Below are 13,660 nucleotides of genomic sequence, written 5' to 3' on the forward strand. Positions count from 1 at the left end.
TACAAAACATTAAAGATTGAAATAGAAGAGGATAACAAAAAATGGAAAAATCTTCCATGCTCATGGATTGGAAGAATCAGTATCATCAAAATGTCCATTCTTCCGAAAACAATTTACATATTCAATGCAATACCAATCAAAATCTTCCATGCTCAAAATACCACAGACATTCTTCTCAGATCTAGAAAAAATGATGCTGAAATTCAAATGGAAACACAGGAGACCTTGAATAGCTACAGCAATCTTATACAACAAAAAGTGTGAGGCATGACAATATCAGATTTCAAGACATGACTACAGGGAAGTAATAATCAAAACAGACTGATACTGGTACAAAAACAGATGGGTAGACCAATTGAACAGAACAGAAACACCAGAAATCAATCCAAACATCTACAACCAACTTATATTTGACCAAGGAGCTAAAACCAATCCCTGGAGCAAGGACAGTCTATTCAACAAATGGTGCTGGGAAAACTGGATCTCCTCACATGCAAAAGTATGAAGCAAGACCCCTCCGGACCTTACACCTTAAACACACACACATACACACACACACACACACACACACACAAAACACTCAAAATGGATTAAAGGCCTAAATCTACAACCCAATACCATCAACTTATTAGAGAACATTGGGGAAACCCTACAAGACATTGGCATAGGCAAAGACTTCTTGGGAAATGTCCCCAGAGGCACAGGCAATTGAAGCCAAAATTAATAAATGGTGTTACATCAAATTGAGAAGCTTCTGCACTGGAAAAGAAGCATTCAGCAAAGTGAAGAGGCAATGGCAGAATGGGAGAAATTATTTGCAAACTATGCAACTGATAAAGGACTAATAACTAGAATATATAAAGAGATAGGAAACTCGACAACAAAACAAACAGCACAGTTAAGAAATGGGCAGAGGACTTAAACAGGCATTTTTCAAAAGGAAATCCAAATGTTCAACAGAGCTGAAAAAATGCTCAGGATCACTAACCATCAGGGAAATGTAAATTAAAACCACAAAGAGGTTTCACCCCATTCCTGTCAGAATGCTTTCACACAGAAATCAACAACCAACAAATGCTGGCAAGGATGTGGGGAAAAAGGTACCCTAATCCACTGTTGGTGGGAATGTAAACTGCTTTAGCCACTGTGGAAGACACTTTGGAGATAGCTCAGAAATCTGACTATAGGTCAACCATATGACCCAGCCATCCCACTTCTGGGAATTTACCCAAGGGAAATGAATTCAGCATATGAAAGAGTTATCTGTACCCCCATGTTTACTGCAGCTCAATTCACAATAGCTAAGACATGGAATCAACCCAAATGCCTGTGAACTGAAGATTGGATAAAGACATTATGGGATACATACACCATGGAATACTACACAACGGTAAAAAAAAATTGTTACCCTGTCATTTGCAACAAAATGGATGAAACAAAAACATCATACTTAGTGAAATAAGCCAGACCCAAAAGAACAGATACCATAAGTTCTCCCTGATTTGTGATAACTAATAGAGCACCTAAAAGGAAATCTATAGAAGTGAAATTAATACTTTGAGATGCAATGTCTTTGAACAGTCCTTGTCTTGACTGAGGAACTATTTTTTTCATACAATTTGTTGAATTCTTTACTTAGTATAGAGTTAATCATATGTGTATAAAGTTAAATAGATCTTATTAAAAATAAGAACGGGAATATGAGAGGGAGGAAGTTAAAGGGTAGGAGTATGGGCGGGACACTGGGTATGGTGGGAAGAATCACTATATTCCTAAAGTTGTATTTATGAAAAGCATGAAGTCTGTATTCCTTAAATAAAAGGTTTCTGAGGGGAAGAATTCACTTATCTACCTTATTTACTTTATTCTTAACCTACATATTTTGTAGGGATAGGTATGACTGCTATGAGACTTTACCTTTACCTTTACTTTTTACTTTACCTTTTACTTTACCTTTAGCCAAAAAAAAAAAAAAAAAAGGAAGCAAATGAAATGTTGATTGAATTTTACCTTCTGTAACACATTTACCCCAACACTCAAACTCCAGGGTTTTTATTTCTTTAAAAGGTAGAGTTACAGGGAGAGACAGAAAGGTCTTCCATACACTGATTCACTCCCCAGATGAAAGCGGCTGGAGCTGAGCCTCCTCCAGGTCTCCCACATGGGTGCAGGAGCCCAGGCACCTGGGCCATCTTTCACCGCTTTCCCAGGCCACAGCAGAGAGCTGGATCAGAAGAGTAGCAACCAGGACTCGAACTGGTACTCATAGGAATGTTGGCACCACAGGCGGAGGCTTAGTCTACTATGCCACAGCACCTGCCCCCTCCAGGGTTTTATTACTCACCTGTACACTCTTTGTAAAGCACTTTACTCCTTTCAGGTATTGTCCATAAAAGTTACAATCTATAGCTCCTGCCCTCCTGAGTTCTGGACCTGTTTCAGACCACCTTTCCTTAACCTTATCCAAATACAGCTTACATTTCACATATCCAAAACAATTTGTTCACCCCGTTTCTCTAGATCTGATTTCTCTAGCATCATCTAGTTTCCCTGGTAATCTTGAAGTAACATCAGGCTCCTAAGAAACCACCTTTCCATAGCCAGTCTGTTTTTCTTCATGTTTGTGTTCCATTTCATCTACCAAGATCCCAGAATTCTTTCATAAACAAGTCTATCATAAACATGAAAAATTAATTTATTTATTAAAATCTTGATTATTGGAGCTACCATTGTGGCATAGCAGATAAAACCATTGCCTGGTCGGTGCCACGGCTCACTAGGCTAATCCTCTGCCTTGCGGCGCCAGCACACCGGGTTCTAGTCCTGGTCGGGGCGCCAGATTCTGTCCCGGTTGCCCCTCTTCCAGTCCAGCTCTCTGCTGTGGCCAGGGAGTGCAGTGGAGGATGGCCCAAGTGCTTGGGCCCTGCACCCCATGGGAGACCAGGAGAAGCACCTGGCTCCTGCCATCGGATCAGCGCGGTGTGCCGGCTGCAGCGCACCAACTACAGCGGCCATTGGAGGGTGAACTAACGGCAAAGGAAGACCTTTCTCTCTCTCTCTCTCTCTCTCTCACTGTCCACTCTGCCTGTCAAACACACACACACACACACACACACACATTGCCTGCAATACCAGCATCCCATATGGGAGCTGGCTGAAGTCCCAGCTGCTCCACTTCTGATCCAGCTAGCTGCTAATGGCCTGGGAAAATCAGCAGAAGATGGTCCAAGTGTTGGCCCTGCTACCCACGTGGGAGACCCAGATGAAGCTCCTGGCTCCCAGCTTCAGCTTGGCTCAGCCATGGCCATTGTGGCCATCTGGGGAGTGAACCAGTGGATGGAAGATCTGTCTACCTCTATAACTGACTTTCAAATAACTATTTTTTAAATAAGATTTTTGATTATTGACGTTCACTTTCATTAATGAGCTACAACCCACTTGCACAATTTTGTATCCTATCACCTATTATTCTGTGAGCCTTACCTGATAATACTTTGAACCTATTTTCCACTTGCCAGTTAAACATTTACAACCTGTCAGTTGATTCACATTGTCTCCTCAATCTAGAATGCTCCCCCTCTTTTTCTGCAGCTTTTATTCATCCTTCCCACTTGGCCTGCCATTTTCTCAGCTTTGTTAAACCTCTCTTAGTCATGTTGACTCCATTCAGTTGGATCCCATAGCACTGAATATATAACTCTTGTCATAGCATTTAATAGCAATTATAATTCAGCCATACTAAACTGAACTTCTTGAGAGCATATTACATCATTTATGCATCGCCAAAACAACAGAGGATCTAACATACGCAAAGTTACTCTCTTTCTCTTACCCCACCTTATTTATTCCCATCACTTTTGTTTGTTACAACAAAATATTTGTTTTTCATCCTCCTTTCCTCTACTCCCCACTGGATTCTGAGTGCCACAGGAGTAGGGACTACAAGTGTAATCACTGATGGAGTCTCAGTGTCCACAGCACTCCCTGGAACATATTAGGCATTCTAATTTTTTTGTGTTACATACATCTATACCTGCAGTATGACCTAACTATAATGATATCCATTTGATGATGATATCGCCATCTGTTTTAAAAGTCTGTTAAGGGAGGCATCAAAGGCTTTTATACGGTCATGCCACCTATGCTTGTATGTTCATTTACTATTACCTGCATTCTGTGCTTACCTCAATAATGATTTGCTTGTAGTCCAATAATTTGTACACAATTTCTTCATTCCTTTTATTCACAGTGTCTCCTGAAGGCCCTCCTTCCTAACTTCCCACATCTATTTTGCTAGTTGAATATTTAATAGGTAATATTTATTATATGATATGAATGTGTTATATAGTGGTTATAATTATATAATAAAGAATATCAATAACAATATTTAATATTTTAGAAGAATATAGGTTCAATGCAAGTAAAAAAATTCCAGATCCCATTTGAGCCAATATTCATAATCCTAGTTGTTGTAAGGTTGTAAGGGACATTACAGGTCATTGATTGCCTCTTTATTTTATGTATGGAAGTACTTTTATCATTGGAATTCTGATGGAAGCTCTTGCACTGAATTATTGCTGTGAATAGATCATATAGGCTTTATAGGCCTCATCTGTAAAATATGAAAGAATAATCGAGTTCATCTCAAATATATACTGGTTTTACTGGAAATAAAAATATGTAAATATTTTGGGACCATTTTTGCTAGAGTGAACCATTTGATGTTTATGATAGGTTTTAATGCTGATAAAGTCATTTTGAAAAAATGGTAGAGTGGAGGGGTCATAAAATCTCTTAAGAAATGTGAATTTGCTGTTTAGTTCCCAGATAATTATATATACCAGTGGTTAACTTCAAGTATTAAAAGTTACTTCAAAGCCAATATTATTTCTGTTAAATTTATCAGCATTACTGTACCATAACTACATTAAATATAAAAGTTGTGTACCTCATGAAAGTTTTCTGCTTCTCGTTCTTTAATTTCAAGGTCAACTGCCCTCCTTCTTGCTCGTTCTTCTTCTATCTTTTTCTGTATTTCTTTTTCAGACAGCTGTCCAATTTTTTCAAACTTGCTTTTTAGATTTTTAGCTTGAATAGAGCCACTTCTTTTTAACTTGATTAATTCTTCATATTCTCTGCTCAGTCCAAAAGTTTCAGTTTCTTCCTCTTCCTTCAAAAAAATTAAGATTTTATATATGACTATCAGTGAATTACAATAATTCCCCTATTATGTGAGGGGAATGAATATATTCTAAGACCCTCAATGGATGCCTGAAACCTTGGATAGCACCAAACCCTACAGGTCCTGTTCTGTTTCTTTTCATTCTTACATACAGCTTAGCAACTTGTGTAGATGACTTCCACTTTGGAATTATTAAGTAAAATTAGGATACTAGCCATGATTCCCTGGTAATCAAGCTGATAACCATGACAGCTACTAAATGATTAACAAGGTGTATGGAATATACAACATTGATATGCTGGGCAAAGGGATGATTAACATCCTGGATGGGGTTAAGCAGGATATAAAGATTTCATCTTGGATGTGAGGGCGAGCTGGCTGCGACATCTGTCACCCCACTGATCACCAGGGTTGATTCGGCTGATCTGGCTGGCTAGGCGGGTGTCCCCTTCCTCCCTCACTGCTCCATGTGCTTCCCTCCCGAAGCTGCGCGCTGGGTAGAAGAGGACGATCTTCCCCGCTAGAGGAGGACCGGTCTTCAGTCAAGGGTATACGAGTAGCTGCGCTCCCCTGCTAGAACCTCCAAACAAGCTCTCAAGATTTCATCTTGCTATTCACAATAGTATGCAATTTAAAACCAAGGATTTTTTTTTTATTTCTGTAACTTTTCATTATTTCCAGACCACAGTTCACCATAAATAACTGAAGGTGAAACTGCAGACAAGGGGGGGTCTACTGTAGTTTGTGCAATAAACCCTGCAAACACTGTGAACCATTTCCTATTTGGAAAAAAAAGCATAAATAACCCTTTGCCTAAATACACTGTTCAAACTGACTAAGTAGAAGTGCTGCATGCTACCTTAAATTTAAGGGGCCAGTGCTATGGTGTAGTGGATAAAGCCACCACCGCCTGCAGTGCTGGCATCCCATATGGGCATTGGTTCCTGTCCCTGCTACTCCTCTTCTGATCCAGCTCTCTGCTATGGCCTGGGAAAGCAGTGGAACATGGCCCAAGTGCCTTGGCCCTTATGTCCATGAGGGAGACAGAAGAGGCTCCTGGCTTTGGATCGGCTGCTCTGGCCATTGCAGACACTTCGGGAGTGAACCAAGAAATGAAAGATCTCTCTGTCTCTGTCTGTCTCTCTCTGCCTCTGCCTGTGCCTCTCTATAACTCTCTCAAATAAATAAACACATCTTTATATTCCATTTAAACTATTTTTGTCAGGATATATGGGTAAAACCTCTTAATATTCCATGAAAACCTGCTAAAACTAAAATATACATAGCAAGATTATTTTTTACAAGGAATTGTGAAAGACCCTTGTTAGGAGAAGACAAATAGAACTTAAGAAACACTGGGCCAGGAGTCAGATAAAAATTACATTTCTGGCTCTTGATACTGCATGGTCTTTTACCTAGTTACTAACCCACTGGGCACGATTTTCTTCATTGCTAAACTGAAAGGGAAATATCTCTAAAATGTTCTCTTTGACTTTATGGTAGTCTTAAAAAGTTAGATATCACTCTTAATACTCAAACTAACAAATATTTCCAGAGATAGTCTTGTAAAATCCCTGTATTTCTCTACATATTGCTTGTATTCTCAATTATGTATTCTTCCAGGAAAGAAAAGGAGTCAATCAAAACTGGACTCCAATTCTTCCTACCATTTTATCTTGTTCTTTTAGTTTCCTTTCCCATGACTTTTCATAACTTCTTATTGCTAGTCCTTTATAATACTTATACACTTAGCCCTAACCCCACTAAATGAAGTGGTAAAATACTGCCAGGTACTCCTAATACACATTTCTTGGAGATAACTTAGAGTTCCAGGTAGAGTTCACAGAAGGGGAAGGGGTGGAAGAGGAGTGTCACAGCTGATAATGTGACATACACCTTAATTTCTTTGTTCAAGTAAGTGATATAAGAGAAACTCTTTCACTTTTTCTAGTTTTTGCAAATATGCATTTTTCTTTTTTACTAGAAAGGAAGGAGTAGAATTATAGCAGACTAGAAGTAGGAGGCTACTTCAAAAAATTTGTGGCAAAATAGAATCAAAACATGTTTATTTTTGTGCAAAAATTTGAAATCCTTGCTACAGGGTCTTCAAAAACATCACACAAAATGCCTATTATAAAAAGCTATGAGGGGGCCAGCGCTGCGGCTCACTCGGCTAATCCTCCGCCTTGCAGCACCAGCACACCAGGTTCTAGTCCCGGTCGGGGCGCCAGATTCTGTCCCGGTTGCCCCTCTTCCAGGCCAGCTCTCTGCTGTGGCCCGGGAGTGCAGTGAAGGATGGCCCAAGTGCTTGGGCCCTGCACCCCATGGGAGACCAGGAGAAGTACCAGGCTCCTGTCTTTGGATCAGCGCGGTGCGCCAGCCACAGCACACCAACCGTGGCGGCCATTGGAGGGTGAACCAACGGCAAAGGAAGACCTTTCTCTCTGTCTCTCTCTCTCATTGTCCACTCTGCCTGTCAAAAAAAAAAAAAAAAAAAAAAAAAAGCTATGAGGGAGCCAACACTGTGGAGTTAGTGGTCTAAGCCTCTGCCTGCAGCACCAGCATCCCATGTGGGTTCCAGCTCATGTCCCAGCTGCTCCTCTTCTGATCTGGATCTCTGCTATGACCTGGGAAAGAAGCATGAGGCGGCCCAAATGCTTGGGTGGTCCCTATATCCACAAGGGAGACTGAAAAAACTCCTGGCTCCTGGCTCCTGATTGGCCCAGCTCTGGCCATTGCAGTCATTTGGGGAGTGAACCAGCGAAATAAACACCTTTCTCTCTGTCTCCCTCTCTCTGTCTGTAATTCTACCTCTCAAATAAATAAATCAAATCTTTAAAAAAAAAAGAGAGAGAGAGAGAGACTAGGCCAGCACCAAGGCTCAAAAGGCTAATCCTCCACCTGTGGCGACGGCACACTGGGTTCTAGTCCCAGTCGGGGCGCCGGATTCTGTCCTGGTTGCCCCTCTTCCAGGCCAGCTCTCTGCTGTGGCCCGGGAGTGCAGTGGAGGATGGCCCAAGTGCTTGGGCCCTGCACCCCATGGGAGACCAGGATAAGCACCTGGCTCCTGCCTTCGGATCAGCGCGGTGCGCCGGCCGCAGTGGCCATTGGAGGGTGAACCAACAGCAAAGGAAGACCTTTCTCTCTCTCTCTCTCTCTCTCTCTCTCTCTCTCACTGTCCACTCTGCCTGTCAAAAAAAAAAAAAAAAAAAAGACTATGATGCAAGAATTTTACACAGACATTAAGATGCTGCTTGGGATACCCATGTTCTATATCAAAGTGCCTCGGTTGAACTCTAGCTCTGCTCCCAAAACCAGTTTGCTGGTAATGTGCACGCTGCGAGGCAGCAGTTAATAGCTCAGCAACTAGGTCCCTGCCATTCACATAGGAGACCCCAACTGAGTTCCCAGCTTCTGGCTTCAGCCTGGGTTGCAGGCATTTGAAGAGTGAAATAGCAGATAGGAGAGCTCTCTTTAAGTCTCTCTAACTTTCAGAAAAAAAATTTTTTTTTAATTTTTCCTTTGCATGGGTTTCAAGTAATTTTTACATGAAAATAACTTATCTTTTAGTTTTCTCTATGAACTTTTTGAAGCACTCTCATACCCATAACAAGGCTGACACCTACACCAAGTACGTGTCTCATAGGAGTATGTTAAGTATCCTTTATGTGAGTAATTATTAACAAGGTTATTTAAATACAAGTCAAACCACTTAGCTTAAATATGTGCAATATAAATATACATTTCTTAAAATCTTACCTCTCCCATTTCTTGTCTCAATTGTTCAAATTCCTGTTTCTCCATCTCCAGCTTATGCTTCCGTTCCTCCTCTGTTCGTCGTTTTTCTTCTTCCATTTTTTGTTTTAGTAATTCTTCAAAATTAATTTCCAGTTTTCCAGGTGTAAGAGATTCTTGAGAAATTGTTTTATATATCTCTGGGGAGTCATCATCTAGTACCTATTTAAAATAATTCTATTGTCAGTCTTGCCAGAATAATACGGACTAAAAAGAGAGTATTTGTCTCTAGAAACTGGGATTACTTGAATAGAAAGGTTTTACTTTGAACTAAAAGCCAAGAGACCTAAGTCCACTTGAAAAGCATAAAGCAAATAGGGAAAAAGTATTACAAAATGTAAGGCTGAGATATTTTGTGGCTATGGGGGAAATGGTAAACCATCTATTCTCCACTTCAATGTATATAGCGAAATACTTTTATTTATACTATGAGTGATTCAAATTAGTAGTATTTTCTAAAATTGAGAACATTTTAAATTGGTTTAAAATGCATCTCCATTCTGTAATTACAATAGTTCATGACCTTGTCTGAACGCAGCAATGCATCACCTCTTCATACTCAGACATCATCCCCCTCTCTGCTATGGCTGTATTGTCGATTTACTCACTGTCAAACTAATTTTAAATAATACAAGAGTACTTCACAAGTTTATGGAAAAATAGAATTAAAAGTATGAATTTTGGTGTAAAAAGTTTTGAAATATATGCATACTTTTTCATAATACATATTGCCATGTGTTTTGAAAAAAATTTGCATCAAAAATTTTCTTCACCAAAATCAGCTCATACCTTTAATTCTAATTTGATACTAACTTTTTGAAGTAGCCTCATAAGAGTATTTAGCATTTCCTCAATTTATAGATGAGGAACTGAGGCACTAAAAAGTAACTTGTCTAAAGTCAATAGAAATATTATGGGGTCAAGCTGAGATTCAAACTTTAAAATCTAATAAAATTATAAATAATAACTTAGACTGCATTTTTGTAATTTTATGCATTTACATGAATAATCTGAATGAATAATAAACAATACTTAAATATATACCTTTCAGTTCACTATTTACTCAGCCTCTTTAAGTCTGAATTCCCTTACCTGTGACAAGTTTCATTGGGTTGTCATGAGGATTAAGTAAAGCTTAAAAACACCTCAGTGTGCCTAACACCATGGGAAACTTTCAGTGCTCATTTTATTATTACATTGTTATTCCCTGTTTCTAGGTAATCCCTAAATTGCAAAAAGACACTTTGCTTTTAAATTATTGACTTAGAATTATTGCATGAAAAGCAATTCTTTAATTCTGTTTTTCTATCACTTGGAGGTACCTTCGACCTCAAGTGTGACATGGTCGACAGGTTTCCATGTAGAAACCATTTGTGAGTTAGTGATTACCTGCTACATACAACATGGTTTCAGGATCGCTTCCTGCACAAACACTTGGGTAGTCTATTTCACTCAGAGCTGCGCCACTTGGGTGTGCTTAATAACCAGCTCAGGCTCACCTAGTGGGGGAGTACTAAATGCTGCCCAAATACACAGAAACTTATTATCAGGAGAATCTTCCCAGAGGAACTGGAAGGTTAGGAAACAGACAGGGAGAGATGAAAAGGATACGTTTCAGACAGTATTTGTGGTGGCACAGAGGTTCTCATTTTGAAGAAATGGAAAGAAATTTAGTACATTTAGAACAAGTACAGCAGATTAGGGAAAAATCATGAAATGAAACTAAAATGATATATAAGGACAAGATTATAAATAAGTTTTTTTTTTTTTTTTGACAGGCAGAGAGGATAGTGGGAGAGAGAGACAGAGAAAAAGGTCTTCCTTTTGCTGTTGGTTCACCCTCCAATGGCCGCCATGGCCGGCGCACCGCGCTGATCTGATGGCAGGAGCCAGGTGCTTCTCCTGGTCTCCCATGGGGTGCAGGGCCCAAGCACCTGGGCCATCCTCCACTGCACTCCCTGGTCACAGCAGAGAGCTGGCCTGGAAGAGGGGCAACCGGGACAGAATCCGGCGCCCCGACCGGGACTAGAACCCGGTGTGCTGGCGCTGCTAGGTGGAGGATTAGCCTAGTGAGCTGCGGCGCCGGCCTATAAATAAATTTTTTGTAAAAGCTTTTTGATTTCTGCTTAATGGAAGTTGAAAATATTAAGCCAAAATAACAAAGTAGTTACAAATTTATTTTTAGAGCTTGACTTTACTTGGGTAAATGATTCTAATAGTTAAACAAGCATTTATTGAGCATGGTGTATAGGACTAGGTATTGTATGCATTCTAGCTCAAGTGGAAAGACACAATAGTGAGAAACATAGTAAGTGCAGAAACAAATACATTACAAGATCATGTAAGTAACTATGTAATTATAACAAATGAATAAAGGAGAGTTGGAGAGGCTTTGACATAGCGTACAGGCTTGGAGATGGATCAGGGAAGGCCCCTTCTGAAAAGGAAGCATGCTAGGTTGTCCTGAAGGTTGAAACAATAATCAGCCTCATGAAGGGTCCAGAAAAAGGGTTTCTGGGCTGGCATTGTGGCATAGTGGGCCAGGCCTCTGTCTGTGATGTTGGCATCCCATGTGGACACTGGTTCATGTCCTGGCTGCTCCTCTTCTGATCCAGCTCTCCGCCTGTGGCCTGGGAAAGCATTGGAAGATGGCCAACACGTTTGGGTACCTGGGCCTGCATAAGAGAACTGGAGGAGGCTCCTGGTTCCTGGCTTCAGATCGGCCCAGCCCCATCCATTGTGGCCATTTGTGGAGTGAACCAGCTGATGGAAGACCTCTCTGTCTCTTCCTCTCTCTGTCTGTAGCTCTACCTCTTAAATAAATAAATCTTAAAATAAAAGGGGGTCAGCACTGCGCTTCAGCAGGTTAAAGCCCTGGCCTGCAGTGCCAGCATCCCATATAGGTGCTGGTTCAAGTCCTGGCTGCTTCACTTCCAATCCAGCTCCCTGCTAATGCACCTGGGAAAGCAGCAGAGGATGGCCCAAGTGCTTGGGCCCCTACACCTATATGGGAGACCTAGAAGAAGCTCCTGGCTCTTGGCTTCAGCCTGGCCCTGCCCCAGGCATTGCAGCCATTTGGAGAGTGAACCAGCAGAGGAACACCTCTCTCTGTCTCTCTCTCTCTGTCTCTACCTCTCTCTGTAACTCTGTCTTTCAAATAAATAAAATAAATCTTTCTTTAAAAATAAAAGAAAAGGGTGTCAACCAGTTACAAAATTAAAATAGAATGAGATAAAATAAATGTTTTTTTTTTTTTTTTAAAGAAAAGATCACTCCTGGTCTTATAGGAAAAAATGGATTGCAGGTAAGAAAACAATTAGGAGTTGGCCCCAGGCAAGGAAAAACAGTAACCTGGATTATACCCATGACAGTAAAAAATAGGGGAAATGATGGATTTTAGGGTGATTCTGGAGTAGATTAAATGAGATTTATTGACTAATTGAGTGGGAGGTATGAATGAGAAAGTGGAAAGTTTCAGGCTTCCAAATTTCTGAGCTGAGCATCTGGATAGTGATCAAGCCAAATTAATACTTAGACTTTGGTGTTTATGGCTCTCCCAGGCAGAAGAAGAAGATCAGGTTATGACATCACTGAAGCCAATAAAAATGTTTCAAGAAGAGGATGCAGTGTGTTCACATGTCAAATTTCCTGAAAATGGTTTGCCATATAACTACCTATACATTTTATAAACATTATAGATTACAGGAAGTATAACTTCATGACAGTCATCAGTGTCCAAGAGTGAACACTTCTGAGAATTAAATAATTATGATTAAATGAAATTGCTCTGGCCATTTAATATATGCTGGATGAGATTAAAGTTGAAAATAAAGATGGGAAAGAATGAAAGAAGGAATGAAGGTGGGAAAGAGGGAGTGTGGAAAGAGAGGAGGAAAGAACAGAGACATTCTGGAAAACATGGCTTCCCAGAGAAGGAAGATAATATTCGGTCCTTTACAGCCATGGCACTTTAGTCAGAACCCTCCGAACACTTGGATTCGAGCAAATAACTGGTGTTATTCCATGGGAGACTAAAGCCTATTTGTCTTTCCTACTCTTGACACAGATTCCAAAAATAATCAAGTATTCCCAAGAGCCTGAGGATTTCTATAAACATACCCTAAAAGCTGGATCATTATCCTGTTAGATTCTGTCTTACCATGCTTCTCCTTGCTTCAGCAAATGCCTTCTTTTCTTCCTCTATCCTCCTTCTAGCTTCTTCTTCTGCTTTCCTTTTTTCTTCTTCTCTTCTTTGCCTTTCTATTTCTTCAAAACTAAGTTTGAGTTTACCAGGGCGGTATCCTTTAAAAATTTTTTCTGTGTCTTGGTTTTCTTCCTCTTCATCTGCCTAACAACAGAAACAACTCATAATAACAATTGAGATTCATTAAAGACAGGAGTGAATTATCAGCCAAAAAGGTGCAGAATTAGCTAATTTATACATGAGTGTTTTCATATATTAATACATTTAAGCAAAATCTTCCTTTTTAATGCCTTATTGAAGATGAGTTCTAGTTAAAGCTTCTCAAAAAAGTAAAAACTTTTTAAATAAAAAAGTAATATACTTAAAAAATTTAGAGGAGTCACCATTGAACATTTACTCTCTCAGAATAAACATAAAATGTGTGTGTATACTTAAGTTGTGGTTAAAGTATGCCTACAGATCTCTTTGATAGTAAAATA

The 13,660-nt window shown here is 39.9% G+C and overlaps 1 protein-coding gene across 13 annotated transcripts in view; it reads right to left on the bottom strand.

Annotated features, from left to right (window-relative positions):
* The window catches only part of NEXN (nexilin F-actin binding protein), a 56,943-nt gene that overhangs the window by 10,285 nt on the left and 32,998 nt on the right, over window positions 1-13,660 (bottom strand). For 9 of the 13 annotated variants that reach the window (XM_070078196.2, XM_008265034.5, XM_008265033.5 and 6 more), the window contains 3 exons: window positions 13,137-13,325; window positions 8,942-9,139; window positions 4,949-5,170 (listed from right to left, as the gene is read on the bottom strand). In XM_070078196.2, the coding sequence (XP_069934297.2) occupies window positions 4,949-5,170; window positions 8,942-9,139; window positions 13,137-13,325 (609 nt within the window). The remainder of the gene's footprint in view (window positions 1-4,948; window positions 5,171-8,941; window positions 9,140-13,136; window positions 13,326-13,660) is intronic. The other 4 variants (XM_089300443.1, XM_089300442.1, XM_089300440.1 and 1 more) reach the window with 1 other exon arrangement.

The sequence above is a fragment of the Oryctolagus cuniculus genome, chromosome 7, assembly GCF_051225735.1.
Source record: "Oryctolagus cuniculus isolate XC-2025 breed Fujian yellow rabbit chromosome 7, ASM5122573v1, whole genome shotgun sequence".
Lineage (NCBI taxonomy): Eukaryota > Metazoa > Chordata > Mammalia > Lagomorpha > Leporidae > Oryctolagus > Oryctolagus cuniculus.